Source organism: Talpa occidentalis, unplaced genomic scaffold, assembly GCF_014898055.3.
Source record: "Talpa occidentalis isolate TD23 unplaced genomic scaffold, MPIMG_talOcc4v2.1 talOcc4.7, whole genome shotgun sequence".
In the NCBI taxonomy this organism is placed as follows: domain Eukaryota; kingdom Metazoa; phylum Chordata; class Mammalia; order Eulipotyphla; family Talpidae; genus Talpa; species Talpa occidentalis.
This window is the reverse complement of record NW_023605083.1, coordinates 120,857,724-120,873,579: the sequence shown is the minus strand read 5'-3', so window position 1 is coordinate 120,873,579 and position 15,856 is coordinate 120,857,724. Positions and strand designations below refer to the sequence as shown.

Here is a 15,856-nt window from a genome sequence, read left to right as displayed (position 1 = left end):
ATTGCTCATCTTTTAAAAAACACTCTTTTGGGTGTTACATGACAAACTGTAAAAGTGCTTATGATGTAATGTTAAATGGGAAAAGGAAATTATGAAAGCATATTTACACTGTACTTAACTAGGTAAAGACACATGTCCACAGAGACAAGAATTAGAGGGAAACTTAAGTGATGGAAATAGGGGATGTGGATATTTCAGGGTGATAATTTCTCTCTTATTTTTGTTATTGCCACCTTGCTAAGGGCTTGGACCATCACTGCTTATGGATAAGTCTGGACAGTCCATCTGGCATCTGAGACCCCGCTCATCTTGACCCCATTCATGTCCCATCATTCCCCTAACCCGGACCCCTGGTGCCCAGCAGCTGGAGCCTTCCTGAGACCTTCATGCCCCCTGGTTCTGCCACTCTGTGCCCCAGTCATCATTTAACTAAATTCGACTCAGTCAGTACTTCATGTGTCACTCCTGCTCCAACACCAAAGATGTACAAGAAACTCATAATATTGGTTGACTTCAGGGAGGGGGTCTTGGGGCCTGGGGGGCAGAGATGGACACACCTATTCTTTTAAAAAACAACAGCCTTATTGAGATATGGCACATATCCTATTAGTCACCCATTTAAAGTGTATCATTCCATGTCTTTCAGCACATCTATGTTGTGTAACCATCAGCAGACATGTACCCTTTGTTTTAGGATTTTGAATATGTGAATGACTTACTTATTCAAATAAGTGAGTAAAATGAAATACAGAATCATCACCTCCTCTGTGCAGTCCTCCCAGACACCCAGAGCCAATTGGCAGTTCCCTGCTCTGTGCTCCATTTTCTGTCCACTGGTGTCCCAGTGTATTTTAATTATTTACAAGAGCCCTCTCCAGCCCAGACCTTGAGCTCTTCAAGGGCAAAGATGAGGGGATACTCATTATTGTGTGTCAGGGCTAGTCTGGCATTCAGGAAGATTCCAAGAAATGTTTAATGAATGATTGAATGAAGGTCTCTTTATTTCAAGATAGAAGGGGCAAGGTAGGAAGTGCAAGCATGTGAATTGGAGAGGCGAGAAGGCTACGTGGCCCTCCCAGCTGTCATCTTCATCTCCACCCCAAGCCACTTCATTCCACCCCATTTCCTCTTTAGCCCATCCTTCCCCAGCACTAGGCCTGCCCCCCTTCCTCTCCAGGCCTGTCTCGCTCCCAACTTCTGTCCTCTGTTCACTTCCACTCTCTTCCCAAGCCCATCGCCATTTGACCTACATCTGTCTTTGTTTCTTAAAGAGCTCCAGCTCATGAGATGCATTGCGGACCACCCGAGACTAGCAGTGGGAACTTCACGGGGTCAGAAACAGCCTCTTTAGGGCCTCCCTGATGGCGCAGGGGTTAAAAACTGTGCTATCAAGCTACTACGAGCCACTGCAGCACGAGTTGGCGGCCGGTGAGGGTCCCACATGGTGCAACAGACCTCTCCTGTCTCGCCCGCTGCCCCCCTCAGCAGTGTACTTTGGTCCATCTGCCTGTTCTGCTCCCTGCTCTGTCTCTGATGGATTCTCTTACCGCCACCCCCTTCCCCGCACCTCTGGCTTACTCACCAGTTCTTGTTTGCATAAAAATATAAATCTTAAAAAAAAAAAGAAACAGTAACAGTCTCTTCATCTGAGTGCCCCTCACTCCACCATAATGTCACAGAGAAGGCAACCTCATTTACGACAGTGGTTATTGCTGTAGAATGAACAGATGCCCAACACGTGCCAAGGGCTCCAGGGTGTGAGCTGAGGGAATAAAGGACACGCGAGTCTCTTGGGCAGCTGAATGAAGTTGTTTCAGTCACAGGACCCAGACGTGGAGAGGAGGAAGGCTCCAGAAGTGCAGAGACCTACCCACCCAGCGGATGCAGCAAACACCAGCAGCCTTAGGCCGAATGTCAGAGTGGGGGCGCTGCAGCCTCCACCAGCTCCGTGTCAGGGAGCTCACACTGAGTGTGTGTGTGGGGGGAAGGGGCTGCATCACATGGGTGTGTAGGGCCAAGTGTTCCCCGAGGGCTCCTGTTCCCATGGTTCCCTCCCACTCACCAGGATCCCCCCAGAACTTTGCTATCTCTGGCCTATATAACATAGGATCCGGTTGCTTCTCTCTTGTGGCTGGAAGGAGGTGGTCCCCGGAAAGCCTTCCAGCAGGGCTGCCTGCGGTCTCCCTGGGAGTCGTCTGCGCACACACTCCCTTGGAGTGGCTCAAGCTGTGTCCTCTGACCCCAGTAGGGAAGCCCATACACATTCTGGTCAGCTGGGGAGTCACAGCAGCAGAGCCACCAACATCCTCAGCCTGGGGGTCACATCCCTGCCCCTGGACAAGGAGTGGAACAGCCAGGAGAAGCATCCTGCCTGCCCCCAATGTCGCCTTGGGGGTGAGAAGAGAGCTTTGACACCACCATAGTCCGAACTTCCTTAAATAGAAAAACAAGAAATTCAAAACATGATATTTATCTGGGCTGAGAGGAGAAAGAGAAGCTAAATCACTGAACCCAGAAGCAAAATGGAAGAAGAGTGGGCAGCAGCAAACCAGCTCTGCCTTAACCCTTTCCTTTCTGAGCATTTCTCACCATCTCCTGCGGATTTTCTTGAGTGCTGAGTGTGGCTCCCCCACCCCCTCTGTCTTCCCTGTCCTGGGACCACATCCTGCTATATCCCCTTTTCCCCCGAAAATGGATGCCTATGCCAAGTTTGTCTTACCCTCTCCTTGGTCAGAAACACCTCTCAGCTGCCACGGAACCCCCAGAGATACAGGTAAGAGCCTGGGCAATCTGCCTTTCATATTTCATACACTTAAACATCCCGCAGGTAGGAGGGGCGTGGCAGCGGCCCCACCACCAGCTCGCTCACATTGGGCTGGGCTTGTCCGCCAAAGAAGACGATGGCCAGCGCCCCCCCGGAAGGTGGGGGGGCTCCCGCCATCCTGGGTGGGCCAGGGCTGCGGCCTTGGGGGGCAGCTGCAGCTCCACGGAGAAGATGCAGTTGTCAGAGGGCTGGGCCTGGGCGGCATCCACCAGGCCTGGCCCCAGCTGTTGGGTCAGAAAGTGCATCACAGCTGTCAGCTCCTCTGGGCTCAGGTCGGCAAGGAGCTGGCCCTGGCCAGGGTGTGCCCAGGGCTGGGTGTTGGGAAATATGGAGGGGCAGTGGCGAGGCTAGCCAGGCTACATTCGTCTCAACCTCCTCCCCATTTCCAGCCCCACCTGTGCCAATCACCAGGACACTACACAGGGACAAAATAATGGAGACAGCCATAGCTGAAGGCCCAGGGCTGTGTGTAGGTTCTTGAATTAGAATGCAGTTAGGAGACAGAAAATAAACAGACAGGATCTGGACACAGGAATCCTTTCAGTCTCTGGAAGGTTCTGACTCTGGGTGGTGCTGCTGGGCAAGAGGCATGAAGGACACACTGGAGAGAGGCAGCCAAGGGCAGAGGGTTGTGTGGGGTGGGGTGGAACTTGGGGGTCCAGGGGTCAGATCAGGCTCAGGTGGTGGGGCCGAGGTAGAAATCTGGATATGCAGTGGCCCACGTAAGCCTCTGTCCTCCTGTTCCAAAGCAAACACTCAGGGTCAGGGTTGGGGAATGAAAGGGGGAAGGGAGGGAGGGTTTTGGTGATAACACAGCTGGTGGGAGGCAAGAAGTGGGGGGGAGGTGGCAGAAAGGACAGCCCTTGGGCTCTTTCTCCACCCTCCAGATGGCACCCTTCCCCCAGCTCCAGGCTCACACCTGCCCACACCTCTCCAGCCAGGTTCCCTCCTTTGTTGCTCTAGCATGTGACCCCTTGGGGCTGCCCCTATACCACCATTAACCACATTCCTACCAGCTGCTGAGAGGTTTGAAGAGGTTTGAGTGTAATGCTGAGGACACAAACCAGCTGGGAGGAGCCGGGACTGAAAGACTGAGCACCCTAAGTCACTGGAGGGGAGCATATAGGGCATTTCATTGTGAGGATGGGGGTGGTGAGTACAGGGGCGCTGCGGAGTGTAACAAAGGCCTTCTTGTCTCCCCTTGAGCAGGACTGACGGGCCACGTCAGAGGTCAGCAGACCTGGAACATGGCTCTGGAGTTAACCTAGCAGCCCACAGGCCTCACCTCCATGAGCCCCTCCCCCGGCAAGAGCAAAGCCGCCTCCATTCTCTGCCATTGACATGAGGCGGCCACTGTCAGCACCACTTCCTGAGGGGAACAAGGAGAGACTGAGGGTTCCAGTGAGGGTACATGCTTTCCTCATGAGCCTGAGACAGGAAGGGTCCTGGACAAGGACAGGGCAGGGCAGCACTTAAAGGGAAAAAAAAAAAAAAACCGAAACACTGCAGACATTTTGCAAGAATTTTGCTTTTCCTAGGGACTGGTAAACAAGATTAAAAACCTGATGACTCTAGGCCCACACGCCTGCTGCCACACATTTCCTTGGCTCAGTGTTTTGTTTCACCATTTCTGAGCTATCTTTCCAGATGACCACATTAGCTATTACGGGAAGCAAAGGGAGTTACAGACCTTGAGGCCAGACCAGTTCATGCTAGAGCCATGGGCACGTGGCCTCTATGAGATGTTCACTTTGGAGAGGGTCACGTGCTCTGCCCGACCCCTGAGCTGCTGCTGCTGATCTGCTGATGACTCACAATTAGCGACAATCAATGGACTTTAGCCAAGTCCATTTGTCACCTCCCCTTTTTCTGGGGACCACCCTGTTACACACTCTCCTTGCTTTCTCAGCCAATAAAGTCTAATTCTTTTGTTCTCAAACCTCAATCCTAAAGCCTATATAGACCCCTAGCCTGTGCCTTGGTGAGTCTCTGACACCGAGAGTTTCCCTGGAGCTCTGCCCATGTTCTTTGGCTAATCAATAAACGCTGGCTCCTTGCTCGCCACCGCTGGTGTCTGTGGGGCTCTTTTTCAGTCTTGAACAGAAGGTCTCAAGAGCCCTTTCCTGGCTTGGAAGCAGGGCCCATTCCTCTGACTCCCAGTGGGTGGATCGTGGACAGGGGCCGGTTTGCTCCCAGTTAATCCACCCGTGTTGTTGGAGGGTGGGGTTAGACTAGGGGACTGAGGGGCCCTGGTACCTCCCTTGTCTGGTGACAAGCCTGAGAGAACCCTCTCCAACCTGGACATGCCCAGGAAGATGTCCCCAGGAAGAGATGATTGAATGACTTTGTGACCGAATGCACATGTCTGGCAGAGGTGAGGAAGGGAATTCCAGTTGGAGGGAACAGACGGTGCAAGGTACAGAAATCTGAACCTCCCTGGTAAGGGCAGTCCAAAGTCGGAGTATTTGGTGTGAGGTGGGGGTTGTGGGGGTGGGGACAGAAGAAGGTCAGGAAGTCTTGAATGGGGCATATTTTAATAATTATAGGAAGGCAGTGAGACTCTGGGCCCTGGGAGAATTAAACCGGGTAAATCCGTATCAGAAGGTTTGATTATCCAGAAATATTTATGCAACCAGCCGTGTTTTGACAGTGAATCTTGCCAGGTTTTCCTGTCCTTGTTCCTTAAAGCTGTAGCAGGAGTCATGGGGCGCATACTAAGGGGGAGAGAAAGGCAGGGTCTCCCTCCCCCAGGTTAGAATTGAACATTAATAACCACCTCTCCAGGGAGACCAACCTCCCTGTGTTTTTGCTTTTGCTGATCTGGTTTTCATGCTCTGCAGAAGCTCTTCATGGAAAATGGTATTTTAAATCTTTTGGAAACATTTTAGTGAACAAATAAAAAGTTTTAGGTAAACAGTTTAGAAAAGATAAAGCCTACACGTGGACAGACACATTACTCTCATTCCTCAGCTCCTCTCCCTAGAAACAATCACTTTAAGGGCATCTCCTCAAAGTCCGTTGTGGGAGGAGGAAAAGAGGAGAGACTAGGGCTTCCCTGCAAGGAAGTCCTGGGTTGGGTTAACCCCGAAGAGAAGCTCCCCCATCACTGCCCTGGCAAGACTGGCTTCAGGGCAGAGGAAAGCGTAACAGCGGTGACAACTGTCAACTGAAGATGAGCCAACCACGCCCAAAGCCCCGGACTCTAGCTCCTCACCTAGTCCTAACCAGGAGCACTGGACTAGCGGGACGGAACCTGATTCCTAGCAACCAGGTAGTGCGAGTACAGAACTGGCTGTTTGCTTGAGAAACAATTTACAAGCTCAACATTTAACACTTACCCCTGAGTGTTGGGAGTAAAGTTTACTCAATATTCCCCTTGACTGAGCAGTAACATGGAAAGGAGGAACTTTTTTCATCAAAACAGAGACAATAGTGTTAGTTCAGTTAAGGCAGGGAGAGGTCTTTGGAAACAATGGGAACAGGATTCTAACGTCAGGGCCCTGCCCTGGCCACGAGGCAAGCTGTGCCAGCCTGGGAACTTGAGTCTGGGCCTTTTGGTGAGTGAAGGTCTTCACCTCCAGTTTAGAACACACCATTAAGATGACTAATGTTGGGGCCTCCCTGGTGGCACAAGGGGTTTAGACGAAACCTATGAAGCTATCCAAAGCCACTGCAGCATGAGTTCGATCCCCGGCCAGGGAGCTACCCACATGGTGCAGCAGACCTCTCCTATCTCGCCCGCTGCTCCCCTCAGCAGTGTATTTCAGTAGATCCACCTGTTCTGCTCCCCACACTCTCTGGTGAATCCTCTCACCCTCTGCACCTCTGGCCTGTACTATTTTCTATGCAAAAATAAATAAAATATTAAAAAAGTTTTTGTTTACAGCTCTGCCTATATAAACCGACTTTTCTGCCCACATTGGAGTATTTATACAGCCTTGCTCCAGGGGTGCTCATGGATTCCAGCCCCCTAAAGCCCTCAAATAAGTCTTTTAATAAAAATTTATTTTTATTTATGCATACAAGAACTGGGGTGCAGGCCAGAGGTAGGGGGGTGAGAGGATTCACCAGAGAGAGAGTGGAGAACAGGACAGGCAGAATGACTGAGACATACTGCTGAAGGGAGCAGCAGGCCAGCCAAAAGAGGTCTGCTCTGGCATGTGGGTAGCTTCCTGGCCAGCTGAGGATCGAACTCTGTGCTGTTCTATTGTTCGTACTGCAGAGGCTGCAGATGGCTTCATGGTGCTGTGCTTAACCCCTTGTGCCACCAGGGAGGCCCCCAAAAGTTTCTCTTTTAGAGAATTACTCAGGACACAGGGCCATGGTCCTAGTCTGCCTCCCTTCCTCCCAGGTCTTATTTCCCTTTGAATAAACTTGGCTCCAGTCTCTGTGAACATGAGGACGATGAGTTTATCCCTGGGAGACAGAGTTCACCCCTGACCCACAGGTTGAAGACTGGACCCCAGAACAGGCTGACTCAGCAGAACGACTGGCCCCGCCTGCCCCCCAGGCCCTGAGGGCAGCTGGACCTCCTCCTATGTCCACATCACTCAGCTCCATTTGCACTCTAGGGAGGAGACTCTGCACCTGCGACTTGACTAGTGGCGAGAAGACCTGGCAAGAGGCCAGGATGAGGCCAGAGAACTTGAGGACAGAGGAAGGGATGAGTTTAAGGGTGAGGTGACAGCCTGGGTGCCTGATTGAGCATGAAAAGGCCTGGTGACTTAGATGCCACAAAGGTTTCCTGTTGGTGACTGGGTGGGAGGTGAAACCTTTCACCAGGCCATAGGCTGACCATTGTGCAACCGATCCGAAAAAGGAGTCAAAGGAGGTGGAAACGGAAAATTATGCATTTAAAGGAGAAGTTAAATCACTCAGGTCAGAGAAAGAGAAGTAGAAAGTATCAGAGCCTCAAGGGGCCACAACACTCCCTTTGCTCCCCCTATCAGTCTTCAGTCTCTCCTTGTCCTTGATTGCTCTGTCCTCTGTCTTTCTCATTTTCACCTCAGGCCATGTTATAAATTAATCCAGCCATTGCTGACCCAAAGAGGTTTAACATTTTCCTCAGAGACAGCCAAGCAAGAGAGGAGGCAAAGGAGTTAGCAGAGGCCACGTTCTTTTCTCTGGGTCTCAGCAACTTGAGAAAAATGAGTTCCAGGCCCCCTCTCTTAACTCACTTTACTTGCCTCTCCCACCACCCTGTCTTTGTGTGTGTGTGTATTTTATTTTATTTATTTATTTTTTTAATAGAGGCATGTTTTTCTTTATTTGTTTGCTTGTTTGTTTGTTTTGTTTATACATGCACTGGGTACAGTCAGAAGCGCAGGAGGGTGAGAGAATTCACCAGAGCCAGAGCGGGGAGCAGAGCAGGCAGAAGGACCGAAGTACACTGCTGAGGGGAGCAGCGGGCGGCAGGAGAGGTCTGCGCGCCATGTGGGATCCTCCTCCAGTGGCCAGGGAGCAGCCGGGGATCGAACTGGCGCCGCAGAGGCCGCAGGCAGCTTCGCAACCCAGCGCTCTACCGCTGCGCCACCGGGGAGGCCCTGTGTGTGTATTTTAAAGATTTATTTATTTATGCATACAAGAACGGGGGTGCAGGCCAGAGGTGTGGGGGGTAAGAGGACTCACCAGAGACAGTGAGGAGCAGAACAGGCGGATTAACTGAAATACACTGCTGAGGGGAGAAGCAAGCGAGACAGGAGAGGTCTGCTGCACCATGTGGGTCAGCTCCCTGGCAGCGGATCGAACTCATCCTGCAGTGGCTGCGGATAGCTTCATAGTGCTGAGACTTAACCCCTTTGCACCATAAGGAAGGCCCCCACCACCCTTTCTTGAAAGACATGCCAGTTAAAGAAAACAAAAGTCAAGACCTGTTTGGGGCCATTTATTCTTTGTTTTGAATTGATAATATAGCCACATGGTTCAAAATTCAATATGTACAAAAGTCTATACAGTTTTAAGTTCCCTTCCCCCACCCCCCTAACATCCGTTTCCCCTCCCAAGGCAACCAGTGTTACCTGCCTCTTCTGAATATGCATAGATAAGCAAATCTGTATTATATTCCCCTCCTCTGGAAAACAAATGGGAAGGCACTAAACACTCTCTGACTTGCCTTTTTCATTGAGAGATTATCCCCTATGAGCTTAGAGACATCATTGTTTGCATAGCTCTACAGTATTGCACTGCAAGGCTGTATCAGAATTTATTTCCCCTCCAGGATGGGACATTTCTGCTGTGGCCATTCTCTTGCTATTTATAGCAACCCAGATCCCAGGAGGACAGCCTGGTGGGAGGCCCCACCTCTCAATTGCATGTCCCCATGTGATTGGATAGCCCTTGGCCAAAGACCAGAGTTCCTGGGTCCTCCTGCTTCTCATCTGGGGTCCACTCAGCCTCCCACATGGCTGCTGGGTGGTACAGAGGCCACTGGTCACACACAGCCCAGCACACAATGATGACTCCTTATTACCACTGCACCCACAAAACCACCTAAAATGTGAACTTGAGCTGCTGCTGTCTGGATGAGCATCTTCCCACAGAGAATTCAAGGCAAGTGTATAAAAGGGGCAGAGAGAACTGTGGGGGCACACATCTGCTCCAGCACCGGTTGAGGGCACCGCTTACTCCCAATATGTTGCAAACACAGAGGAACAGATGGGGCTGTCATCTCAGACTAAATGTCCTTTGCATTCTGGAGACTTCTACAAGCTTAGGACTGGGAGAAGAGAGAAAATTGAGAAAGGGGGGGCGAGGGGGTCATGGGGCAGAGGAGCATGCCTGGAGGACTGGAGGGGAAACCCAGGATCTGAGAACAGGTAGCAACAGGGGAGGAGGCAGTAGGTAAGGGGAAGGAGGAGGGGGAGCGGGAGGTTTGGGTGACAGTGAATGTGACCTCAGAGATGCAGGCCTGGTGGGAACCCTGACCTGGGGCTTCAGGGGAACTGTTCCCAGGACAGAGCCCCCAGCCACCTCTCCAGTGGGGAGGGCTTGGGGGAGCCCAGAAGAAATCTGGGGATGGCCTGGGGAGATTTGGAAAAGCGAGAGAGAGAGAGAGAGAGAGAGAGAGAGAGAGAGAGAGAGAGAGAGAGAGAGAGAGAGTCTGGCCATCATTCAGGCTTCCGGCTGGCCATTCCGTTCTGTGATGGGAACCCAGAACGTCAGTGATCTACAAAGTTGAGTCCCCCCTGTGTCTGGCATCACAGTCTTAGGATGCTGCCAGCAGGGAGAGGGATGTGAGGGAGGGGGATAAGGAGAGAGGACCCTGGAAAAGGGGGCGGAGGGAAACTGCAGGATGAGGGAAAAAAGAAGACCAGGTGGTCTGGCCCTGTGCCCCACTCCCCCACACCCTGGCCCTGGGGCCTCCGGCCACATTCCCACCCAGAGACAACCTAGTTGTGAGAGAAGCCCCGATGAGTGAAGGCAGGGAGGTCAGGCGCACAGGCCGCAGTGTCAGGGAGGCAAGCCAGGGGGTTGACCTCACAGGCCCCAGCATCCTGATCACCCTGGAAGTAGATGGAGTCAGTGGAATCCAAGGAGGGGTCCTGGTCAAAGAAGTTGTAGGGTCGCAGGAAGAAGCCCACACCGTTCCCCACGGTCACTGTGTTGGGAATGTCCTCTGAATGTGGAATGTGCAGGAAACCAGCGGTTACCCAGGCCACCAAGTCCTAGTGGGAGAGAAGGAAGGATCAGGAGGCCTGGCTTTGCTGAGGACTCACCTGCCTCCACAGTGGCCTCATGTGTCAAGGATTCACCTTGCCAGCCTGTCTTCCCCCCAAAAGATCTTAAGTCTAAACATTTTTCCTACTGGCCCAGAAGTCAAAGCATAAATGGTCATTTTCATATCGGGCGCAACACCTGTCGGCCTATCCCAGCCTGCACCTGCCACCTGTGACAGTTCCCATCACGTGGCCACCAGACTACCTGCCCTCGGAGGAATGACACCCACAGACTGCTTGACTCCTCTGCCCCTCATTCTCCAAGAGTTCCCAACTATAAGAGAAGAAGGAGAGGAGAGGGAAGACGAGGGCTCAGGAGGCAGAAAAGGCCACCTTTCAGAAGTTATCCATTTGTGGTGAAGCCGGGAATGGGAGAAATTTACAGAGATGGGACTTCCAGCCCTTCTTGAGTCCCCCACCAGCTGAGACCTGGAGATTCCCTCGAGAGGTAATGATGGAGCCATGAGAGAGAGATCTTATGGGTTCAGGGACCCCCTAAAATAGGGTGGGGCTCGTCTTTGCGCTCCTGCCACCCTTCCTCAGCCCCCCGCGCTGACCTCTCCAGCAATGGTCTCATTGTTGATGAAATCTGCGAAGTCCACGGTGGGCACCCAAGGGTCATTCTGATTGTAGATGCTGGTGCTGCTCGGCTCCTCCTCCTTCCGCTGGGTCACGGCCAGCTGGTACCTAGGGAGGGAGGCTCAGGCTTCTGGCTCCCCAGCCTGACCACCACCTGACTGGGAGGGAGGGAGCTGAGCACAGGGGCCTGAGCCCCTCCCTGTCATTCACATAGTGACCTGATGCCAACCTGCTGGGTCATCAGTGCCTTCTTGTGTCTTCCTGTTCACCCCCTGCCTTTTCATATTGTGGCTGCACCTCCCATGCAAAACAGGTAAGAGCCCTCACCTCTGGGGTTAGCCCCCCATGAGGAATGTGTGCCCAAAGTGGTGACTTTGATAGCCAGGAAATCCTCCTGCAGCTCTCACCTCATCTTTATTTGAGTTCCCAATTGCCTGGCCAAAGCTCCCTTCTCATACTCACCTCCCTCAGCCTCTCTGGACACTGTGACACTCACCTCCCCCAGCTGAAGGCTCTCTCCATGGAGCTGTTGTGGGGCAGTGGCTCCCCAGCAAAGCTGAACACCTGGATGCGGTAGCCCCGTGGGTGACCCCACTTGTTGCTGTGGTTGCTGGCCAGGTATAAGTATCGAGGGGTGGCACCTCCCAAGGGGAAGGCAGCCTGCTCCTCTGTCACCAGCAGCTTCCGGGTCACCTCCAGCTTCTGCATCTGGTGCTGAGGGCTCCACGGTACCGCCATGGGGACGAAGGCCATGTCCTCAGCCCAGACCCAGTTCTCCAGTCCTGTAGGGGGTGGTAGGGATGCAGGGGGTGGGGGGCACTGGTCATACAGCTGCTCTGTCTCCTCTGCACTCTGCCCCCACAACTTCAGAGAGGTGGGGGGCAAAGAAAAGCTCAGACCTGAGTGTGCCCATGTTTTTCCTCTCCTCAGGGAATTCCAACTCTTTCATTCAAAGCTATTAAAATATTTCTTCAAGGACTTAACTCATTCATCCATCATACTCCTTAGTGGAGAGCCCCATGCCCAGCCCTGGGAACACAGAGATGAATGAAGCGTCATCCTTAACCTCCTGCTTTCACAGAGGACCCAGAGAGGCAAAGCCAGGATGGGTCCGCAATGTGGGGAGCACGATCAAGGCTCAAGGTTATAGGAATACAAACACAGGCAGGAGGGGCCTCCCTGGTGGCGCAGGGGTTAAGTCTCAGCTCTGTCAAGCTATCACCAGCCACTGCAGCTTGAGTTCAATGCCTGGCCAGAGAGCTGAACCACATGGTGCAGCAGACCTCTCCTGACTCACCCGCTGCTCCCCTCAGCAGTGTATTTCAGTCCATCTGCCTGGTCTGCTCCCCACTCTGTCCCTGGTGATCCCCTCACCCCCTGCATCTCTGTCCTACACCCCAGTTCTTGTATGCATAAATGAAAAAATAAATCTTTAAAAAAAATACAGGCAGGAAAAGGTGGTTTTTTTTTTTTTTTTTTTTTTTGAAGATTTATTTATTTATTTATACAAGCACTGGGTACAGTCAGAAGCGCGGGAGGGTGAGAGAATTCACCAGAGCCAGAGCGGGGAGCAGAGCAGGCAGAAGGACCAAAGTACACTGCTGAGGGGAGCAGCGGGCATGGCAGAAGAGGTCTGTCGTGCCATGTGGGACCCTCGCCAGTGGCCCGGTACTGCAGAGGCTGTGGGCAGCTTCGCAGCCCAGCCCAGCGCTCAACTGCTGCGCCACCAGGGGAGGCCCAGGAAAAGGGGGTTTTCTGGGGCAACTTTTCAGCCTGGCCTTAGAGGATGTCACTAGCAGAGATGACATGGCAGGGCATTCTAGGCAGGGAAAACATGAGTAAAACCAACAAAGCCAACTGTGACACGTGGTGTATGCCCAAAGCTCAGGCAGGCACGGGCATGGCAAAACAGCCAGGGCATGTCTGAAAGGCGGGGTGGTTCTGTGCCTGGGTTCCTCCAGGTTATGGACACAGTGGGGACCATGGGTCCCTCTGGACTCAGAGTGGATGCTGGATCTGAGAGGAAGAAGAGTGGAAGGAGTAGACAGAAAGTTGGCACCAACAGGGGGATAGCAAAAGCCCAGTGAGAAGTTTGAGATATTCAGAGGCAAATAAAAAAAAATCTGGTGATGAACTCAATGTAGGGAAGGAGAGTGAAAAGACAAATATCCTGACTCCTCATGTAGCCTTTGTTTTCTCTGTGACCACCAACTCCAGGAACTATCAGGAACTTTCCAGAGTATTCATTCTACTCCCTCATGCCTAAGTGTATTGCCCAGAGAGCAATGGAAAATTAGGGAAGAGGAGGATTCATCTCCAAGGAAATGTATAACCTGGGTGTTCCTCGACTGGCCTCCATAGGCCAGGGACTTAGAAGATTGGACACAAATCCTCTAAAACACCAGCTCCATGGCTCAGATGCAGAGAAATGAACTGAAAAGCAAATGGCTGCCTCCCTGAGTAGAGCCCATGTAAGTTCAAAAGAGGGAAGAGACCAGATCCTGCCTCCACCCCGAATTTTGCCATTTCCCAAGATTTTCTGATGAGGTCACATGGAGGGGAGGTAGCAGCTGTCCACCCAGAGAATGAACTAAGACCCAAATAAAAATCAGCAGTCAACTCTTTCCCATCCAACCAAAGAAGTATGAAACTCCAAAATCCTATACTCATGATCAAATCTTCCTTTTCTGGACAATCTCCATGAAATTCAAAGCAAACAGAGACATCTCTTTAGCTTCCTCTTCCAGAATCCTTGCCCCCACCAGGATGTCTTACCTCCTACATCCAGATCCACCTTGAAGTGGGCACTGTGGGTGTGGACGGTGCCCAGTGTGTGCTCCCCAACTTGGTTCCCATATCTTCGGGCAGCACCAAAGAGGAACGCTGAGCTGATGTAGCCTGTGGCGTGGACTTTGACTTCTATGGCCCCATTGGGGTAGAAGAGCACATCCCACAGGTAGTCATAATTGAGCAAGGTAGACACAGATCTGACCACCAGCACTGTCTCCACAAGGCCCCCAAAATAGTGGGAGTAGAACTCGGAGTGGTGCCTCCTCAGGGGGAGGCCCTGGTTCTGTTCAAACACACAAAAGGCATCATGAATTGTCTTGGGAACTTGGGACTCCAACAGGAAGTGCCAGTCCACGTAGGTGGCCAGGTAGGGGCAGTCCACCCCACGGGTCAGGGATGTGGAGTACTTGCCCATGCCAAAGCTACCATCGAGATAGCGGGTCAGCATTGCTGCAGGGGTATTTCCACCATAGACGGTCAAGACCTCCTGGAGACTGATCTCATAAGCTAGCCGTTCTCCCCGGAAGCGGATGTCAAAGATCCTTGGGCCACTAAAAGCTCTGAGGCCAAAGAAGAAAGTCCACAGTGAGGAGGCCACTTGACTCCCCTGGACACTGAAGCGGGGGCCCTGGGGATGAAACTGCAGAGGGGGAGCCCGACCCCGTGGCACCTGGGACTTCAGGGACCAGGACCCACCTGTGCCATTGTCTGGGATCAGCACCACGTTCACCAGGCCGGCCTCAAACTGGTCCTCCAGCTGGGCCAGGCTCTCATAGTAGCGGCCTTGAAAGAACACCTTCTGGATGGTCCAGTGGGCAGGGTCCAGAGCCTTGTGGTCCACCAGCAGCTCCAGCCCCACGGGGTGCAGGAAAATCCCAGACCCTGAGATATTGTAATAGAGGCCAAACCAGGTGGCCCGGTCCCCCGACTGCAAGCCCCGGGGGGCCGTGGTCATGGTGACCAGGTTGTGTCCTTGGCGCTTATAGAAGCAGCAGTGGTGGAGGAGGCCAGCGGCCTGGGGCAGCTGCCTGTGGAAGATCATATGGTCTATGTCCAGGTACTCTCGGAGCAGCACAGGGCGGCGGTGGTAGGGCAGGGGGCCCCCGTGACGCTCCACAGTCACATCCCGCAGGTAGGAGGGGCGTGGCAGCGGCCCCACCACCAGCTCGCTCACATTGGGCTGGGCTTGTCTGCCAAAGAAGACGATGGCCAGCGCCTCCCGGGCAGGTGGGGGGCTCCCTCCGTCCAGGTGGGCCAGGGCTGCGGCCTTGGGGGGCAGCTGCAGCTCCACAGAGAAGATGCAGTTGTCAGAGGGCTGGGCCTGGGTGGCATCCACCAGGCCTGGCCCCAGCTGCTGGGTCAGAAAGCGCATCACAGCCGTCAGCTCCTCTGGGCTCAGGTCTGCAAAGAGCTGGCTCTGGCCAGGGTGTGTCCAAGGCTGGGCGCTGGGAGTTATAGAGGGGCAGTGGAGAGGCTGGCTGGATTCACCCCCATCTCCTCCCCTGCCGGCTAACAAGACACACACCAAGGCAAAGATGGTGATGACAGCCAGAGCGAGGAGCACCAGAGTGGTCTTCTGGTTCATAGTGGCGTGAGCGGAGAAACAGCTCTGAACCAGTGTGAAGTGTAGTCTTAGGTTAGCAGGGCTGGGTCTCACTTGGCTCCTAGAGTGGGGGCTCCTGGATTCTGCTTGAGATTGCTGGTAACCGGAGGCACAGGAGACTGAGGGTGGGAAGGACACAGGAAGCTGGGGAGGGGGTGGGGCAGCGGGGTTAGGGGGCGGGCTTGAAGCAGGGTAGTAGCAATTTCCACAGACCTTACATGGCTCTGTCCTCCAGGCTCCAAATCAGACTCTGTTCTCTGGGTCAGCGTTGGAATTGGCAAGAGTTTGGTAGGGGGAAGGTGGGGCTTAGGAGTGGGGGTATTAAGACAAGGCGGCCAGCCAGCC

General features: G+C 53.1%; 1 protein-coding gene across 1 annotated transcript; it reads right to left on the bottom strand.

Moving 5' to 3' along the window:
• Positions 1-8,677: 8,677 nt before the first annotated feature.
• Positions 8,678-15,660, bottom strand: AOC3 (amine oxidase copper containing 3). The gene is made up of 4 exons (XM_037491536.2): positions 13,894-15,660; positions 11,615-11,900; positions 11,097-11,226; positions 8,678-10,488 (listed from the first exon to the last, which is right to left on the bottom strand). The coding sequence occupies exons 1-4, from the start codon at positions 15,491-15,493 to the stop codon at positions 10,213-10,215; spliced, it is 2,292 nt and encodes a 763-aa protein (XP_037347433.1). The 5' UTR covers positions 15,494-15,660; the 3' UTR covers positions 8,678-10,212.
• Between the last annotated feature and the right edge of the window lie 196 nt (positions 15,661-15,856).